The 6,692-nt window shown below is 46.0% G+C and overlaps 1 protein-coding gene across 2 annotated transcripts in view; it reads right to left on the bottom strand.

The window, feature by feature from the left end:
- Positions 1–6,681, bottom strand: part of DAZL (deleted in azoospermia like) — a 24,789-nt gene extending 18,108 nt beyond the window's left edge. For both annotated transcript variants that reach the window (XM_019508675.1, XM_019508674.1), the window contains exons 1-5: positions 6,536–6,681; positions 5,311–5,402; positions 4,071–4,122; positions 668–734; positions 144–280 (exon numbers count right to left, since the gene is read on the bottom strand). In XM_019508675.1, coding sequence (XP_019364220.1) covers positions 144–280; positions 668–734; positions 4,071–4,122; positions 5,311–5,402; positions 6,536–6,574 — 387 coding nt within the window. In that variant the 5' untranslated portion in view covers positions 6,575–6,681. The remainder of the gene's footprint in view (positions 1–143; positions 281–667; positions 735–4,070; positions 4,123–5,310; positions 5,403–6,535) is intronic.
- Between the last annotated feature and the right edge of the window lie 11 nt (positions 6,682–6,692).

Consider the following 6,692-nt stretch of genomic DNA (forward strand, 5'->3'; position numbering starts at 1 on the left):
GGGGGGGGGGGGGGAAGAAGAGTTAGCTTACAGTGCATGCACCCAGGTCATGTTTGCCATAGGAAAAGGCAGGTGGAGTTTGTTGGACCCAAGGTCAGGGACCTTACTGGGGGAGGCAGGGAAAAAAATGGGAAAGAATTTACCTGAACATACTGAGTTACTGGACTCATCATGGCTGGAGGCTGCATATATGTTTCAGTATTCTGACTGCTCCATACATTGTGGAACTGTGGCACAGGTGGATTAAAAACCAGAGGTCTGGGTTGCATATGATAAGCACCTTGTATAAGACAAAGGAAAGTTGAGAATTGGAAAGAAAAAAAAGCTACTTACCAATACTTTAGACAAAACTTCAAAAAACCCACCACCTTATAGAAGATGAGCTTTATTTCCCTTTAATTAAAAAAAAGTTAACAGGCTGCCTAATCAGCTGTCCTGCAATGTCTGCAGATTGCATGCTATAGCACTGTGTTAGTGCAAAATAGTCCCATATGCTCTCTCAACTCTGGTAATGAAGACATTAATATTAAAGATTAAAAAAGTAGATATACTAAGTTTCCTTTTAACAACCAGTATCAAAGGGCAAGGACATTTATTCATGGTCCTATATTTAAGCTGAGCATCCTTATAAAATGCTGAAGTTAAAATTCAGTCTAACGATACTTACATAAATTCTGTTGCTTTCTAATTGCTGGTCCCAGTTTCAGTTTTTTGCCATGGAAGTTTATTTGCGACTAAAAAAAAGTAATTATAGGACACTTTAAAAACAAAACAAAAACTTCACCATTTTCTATTGCACCTAACAATTTTAAAAGTATATTTTTTCTAGAGTTAGGTCAATACATAACAGAGTTTAGTAATACATGATTTACTTATGAAGCTCTCAATGACTCCTCACATGGCTCAAAGGGATTTAAGTGCTAATGTTTGCTTGGTTATTACTTTACTTTGTTTAACAAGTCATATACTTTACAATAACCAGGTTTTTTTGGCAATACATTCTACAGTTCCATTACTCTTACACTGCATGTCCAAGCTCAGCCTTTGTACCCAGCAGTACCTGCCCAGCATGCATGTTCCCCAAGATAAGCTCTCAAGCCTGAGCAAAAAACAGAGTGTACACCAGCAAAGAATGCCAGATGTATTAAATTAATTGAGAATGGAAGATAGGTTGTTTTCTACATGCAGATTTTGCAATTTAGAAACTTCCAATTGCTGTGGAAGCAAGCAATTTCACATTCTCCTTCAAGTAGTTGTGCACATGCACATTCAGCTATGGGAAGCTAAAAAACTGACCAGTTCAAATGCAGGCAGGATTTCAGTTGCAAGAAGATAGTGACAAGGCAATACATGAATCTAGAGGCTTCATGTATTTGTACAGACATGCAGATATGGATGCAGGTAGCCATCTGCAGATGTCTGTGCTGCTCAGAGCTTACTGACAAATTTGACCCCTGCTGGAGTGCAAGCTACAGGATGTAGGTGGGCCCGTGTTCCTTATGGGCTTCAATACAACCACAGAGTTGCTTGGAGAGTCTTTAAAGAAAACTGCTTTGCTCTTTTTTCTCTGCTAGTCACAATTAAAGATAATCTGAATAGCCTTATCCCTTGAAAGGCAAAGGTTGACAGCACGTCACATCCAGTGTGGAAGGATGGTTGGGATTCAGGAAAGTAAATATGGATTCAGGCAAGACTCTTAAATACCTTCAACAATAATCTGGGATGAGTCCTTAGTGACATGTTGTCCAGATGGAAAACCATAAATATTAGGACTGAGCCCACCCTCGGTGCCTAAGCAACCTGGCCATCCTTTCTAAGGTAATGGATGCTAGAAATTCCATACGCCACAGTTAAATGAAGCAGAAAGCACAAAGTCTCCATTCAAACCAGAGCTAAGAGAATTAAATTAAAAATCCCACAATTGACTCCTCTTCTCTAGGTGGAAGTAGATCTGTTAAGTCCTTCAAGAATTTGAAGCACAAATGGAACAGATAAGCATTGGTCAGACCACTGCAGCAATACAATCCTGTACCATACAGGAACACAATTAGAGGACTTTGATGGTACTTAACTACACCATGGAGCTGAAACAGCAACCTTTCTTTAATCTTATGGGGGAAGTGGGGGAAGAAGGGACTTCTTTACTAACGTACAGGGACAGTTCTCTGCATCCCTGGAGCATTTTGGGTGCTGGTGAAGAGACTGTAGGTTTGGGTATCTGATCATCCCTTTATCTGACAGATCAAGAAGCTGAGATAAGAGGAACAAAGCATCAAAAATCTGCACTAAATCTATCAAGGTCAGATTGCCAAGTCTTCTCCAGTACCAAGTAGCATTCTGGAGTAGTACATGCTTCACTAAAGAATCAGAAAGGCATTGGACAGAAGTCCTGGGTATCTGGCTTGTCAAAACACTTGTCAGGTTGTATCAAACACCTCTTGAACTGGGGCTTTTTATAAACAGAAGATGCCCTGGGGAGGGTATAGTTTTGCAATCATTTGTAGTTTAACTGATAAAGTGTGTGGTGCAGCATTCAACCTACCTGGTAGACTTACTGCCTGACACCAGTTCTACAGTCTGATTATTTTCTGATCTGAAGACAGGGAGAGCTGGCCTCACCCTGTTAATGTAAAGTAACTACCTTCCTGTCTGTCACTATCTGCACTGACAAGCCTAGAATACAGTGGTGGAAAGATTCACAAGCCTTACAGACCACCCTGAATTCTTAGATGCTCACATACAGTGACACTGCACTGGAAGTGCAGGTTCCATACCAGAAGGCCATTCATAAGTTCTCCTCATCTTAGTATGAAGGTATCCATCATATAATCCTGGATGGTAAATAGTGTTAGGAACTACCTGACAGTATTCATTTACACACTTCCCCATATACATACAATTGACCAACTATAAGATGTAGATATAAAAAGATTAACAGATTTATTAAAAACAGTTGTTAAATCCTTGCGATCAGCTAGTCAAGGGGGTAGCTTTTATACCAATTTGATACAGGGGTGTATCTGCCTTAGACATTAAGGCATGCTACGACAGGCAGTGGACAGAGTGACCACAATCTGATACTGTGAAGCAAAACCGTTAGAAGGTAATAATCTTATTTTTAGTTGAATTAAAAGGCACACCACTTTAAAAGCACAAGGGTTTTAAAATAGACAAACCAGCTTTTAAGTAACCTCTCAATCTTGCCCCTTTTTATTGCACCCCAATCAGTTCGGCACCAATAAAGGAGAAATTACTTTATTGGCTATTGGCTTTTTTTGGTTGTTGTAGCTGATAATTACAGTTGCGTGCCCAGAGTACTCTGGCAGCCATAGTCTGGTCCTTGCACCCTGCCTCCATCCCAAGCCCACAGCAGGCTATAGATACCAGTGAGCAGCAGGAGGGGGTGTTGTGGAGTGGTTACAGGGCACCGTGCTCAGCAACAAAGGGACTGTTACCAGGTGTAAGGCACCGTGCAAGGGCCATTCCACTCCGCTGGGCACATTTGCAAAAGTGGCTTCAGCTTCTCTGCAGCAGCCATGGGAGCTCAACTGCGTGGGGCATGCTGGTGCTGAAGCAGTGTGCTCTGCGGCTCCAAATGTGCCCGGCACCACTGTCTGCACAGGGGTCTACCCTGCCTGCCCAGGACAACAGCATGGGCTGTGCAGAGCGGGGCTGCTAGTAGGAGCTAAAGGAAAGGGGGTGACATGCATGGGAGCAAGGTGGTCACCACCTTCCTCATTGAGGGCTAGAGCACATGAGGGCTATGTGGGGGTAACAGATGCAAAACAAACAAAAAAAAAGTTAGTCAAAAGTTTAAAATGCTTTGCATTATTACTAAAAATTGGTTATTGGATCAACAGTGGCTAATATGGTCGGTTAATATCAGCTATCAGTATTGGCCATGTAAATCTTTATCGGTGCACCCCTACTTTCTATTAATTTTCTCCAGACTAGTTTCTTATCCAAGTTTAACACAGTGCTGTTCCTCATTATTACTTCCACCAGCTCATGGCCTCTGTACTATTCCCAAGACAAACAAATTGCAATTAAGTATAGAAGAGACAGCTTACTTCTACTATTTTTTGAACATCCACATTGTCCAGAAAGGATACAAATCCATACCTACAAAAGAAAATAAAGTTTGTTGAGTCTACTATGTAACTTCTTATTGGGGCAGGCAATTATTCAGGCCCCAGAGGCCTCATAGGGAGTTTTGGGGAACTGTTGCAGGCTGGGTCACCCCCTGCCCCACATCTCAACCATCCCATAAATGGAGGTTTGGAGCGGCACTTCTCCTGGCACCTCCACTCCCCAGCCAGTGCTCTCAGGAAGGGCCCGTCGCATAAGTGGGGAATGCTGGCTGTCAGGGGGTGCACTGGCACTTTCAGGGGGTGCATGTGCACCCCCTACGTGTCACCACTAGTGGAACTGGTTTGGGCACAGACAGTAGCTTCAGCTTCCAGCCCAAGGAGAGGCTCAGGCAGATGCCCCAATCCCCAGAGAGAAGTGGCATCTGCAACTGGTGTTGGCACCCACCCAGAGCTGGGGTAGCCTGGGTCTGGAGCAGCATGGAGGTGCTGTGGGGTGGTGCCAGCAGGGTAGAGCTGCAGGGCAGCCCTGGCCTGGGCTCCAAGCAGCTGCAGCCAGGAGAGTCCCCAGAAGCAGTGAACATGCCCACTGCCAGATCCTGCTTTTGACCAGCACCAGCCACTGCTACTCATTATGAGCAGAGACACCTGTCTGTCCATTTCCCTCTGCCCTCCCCGCAGCCACCCTGCACCTCCAGCATAGCTCCACAGTTTACACCAGCTCCCTGCCCACGAACTGGAAGCAGCACCAGGCGCATGCCAGCTTCAGCTGCAGACAGAAGAGGCCACTTCTTCCTGGAGACCAGGGTGTCCTCCCAGGTCCACAAGTGGTGCTGCTACATCAGCTGCAGTCCCAGGTAGTCATCCCAATCCCCAGCAGAAACTTGCAGGCAGCATCCACAGCTGGTGCCAGCATATACCCACTGCTGCTTCTGGCACACAGGGCAGGACCTGGTATAAGGTGTGGATGGGACAGAGACGTGTCTGTCTGCTTGGCACGATGGTGAAGCCGGAACTGTCTGCTCCCTATTGGCCAGATCCTATGATTTTGCAACTGCCAACCAGCAGGCCAGATACAATCAGCTGGTGGTCAAGTCTAGCCCACAGGCCATGTTTTGCTCACCTCTGCTCTTACCTTATTTTTATCCTGCTGAGAGCAGAGAGCCAAACACACCAAACAAAAACAAAAACCAAAAGCCATATCAACTTGTATTCTACTCACCCCTTGGAAGCACCAGTTCTATCAGTAATTATTTTCACTTCCTTTACAGTACCATATTGGGCAAAGAAACTTCGAATTTCCATTTCATCCATCTAAGGAAGAAAAATTAAGGAACAAACTATTAGCAGCTACCGCAAGTCAAATCCCTTACAGCTTTGTGCCCAACTGCTTGAAGTCAGTTTACGTTCATAGAAACTAGAGGTGTACCATACATTGGTCCAATATCGGATCGGCACCGATATAAAGCAAGTTGTCTATATCAGAAGTCATCCTGACGTGGCTGATAATTTGGTCGATAAGTGGCTAGTGCATGCGTGCAGCTGCAGCACAGCACGTAGGTAGTGAGAAGCACCGCCAGCAGCTTGGAGAGCTGTGTGCATCTGGTAAGTCTGGTGTGGTAGAAGGGGAGGGAGGAGAGTGAGAGGTGCAGGGGGGCAGATCAAGGTTCCCACTGTGAGGAGGAAGTGAAGGGGTGTGGGACAGAGCTGTGGCTCATCCAGGGGACATGGGGAAGGGGCTGCTTCCACACCACTCATCTGATGGCCTATCTGCTCACCCGGTCGCTTCTGCTGCTTCTTTTGCCACCTCGCCTGGGATGGCAGGGGGGGTGGAACATGCCCCTGGATTTGCACAGAGTGGGCAGCAGTAGCACTGGGAAAGGGGCCATGGGGTGGATATGGCAATTTTGGGGATATCTGCAGCAATCCCTACCCCATAACACCCTCCTAGTACTACCACCCCAGATCTGGGGGACACACCTCCACCCCATGCCCTCCCATGATGCATGCAGCAGCAGGAGCTGCCCCTTGCCCCACCTGTACCCCCAGATGAATCATGGCTTTGTTCCATGCCCTGCCCCACCCAGCTGGGCAGGGCCTACCCCAGCCCCACTCCTACTCCCTCCCTCGCTGCAGAGGCCTTGAGTAGGGCCTCCCTCGCTGCAGGGGCTATTAAATCCCCTCTCAGTCTTCTCATCTCTAAACTAAATAAGCCCAGTTTCCTCAGCCTCTCTTCAAGAGTCATGTCCCCCAGCCCCCTAACCCTTTTCATTGCCCTCTGGTGGACTCTTCAATTTGCCTACATCCTTTGTGGGGGGTGGGGGGGGACAGGACAGGACAATAATTTCATAGACATTCGGGCTGGAAGGGACCCCGGAGGATCACTGAGTCCAGCCCGTAGTATTATATAATCTAGTCAGCACATAATATACAAGATATACACATACCCTTATATCTATTCCACCAACAAATACTGTATTCGGCATGATTTTTCCTTCTGGTAAAACATATCCTTGACTGGCTGTTGACACCTGGGTGTTATCTTCCCTTGCACATTGGGTTTCTGGATTTGCAGTAGACTACATTTGATAAAAATACACATTT

This window comes from Gavialis gangeticus, unplaced genomic scaffold, assembly GCF_001723915.1.
Source record: "Gavialis gangeticus isolate Ggan-Ray unplaced genomic scaffold, GavGan_comp1, whole genome shotgun sequence".
NCBI classification, from domain to species: Eukaryota; Metazoa; Chordata; order Crocodylia; family Gavialidae; genus Gavialis; species Gavialis gangeticus.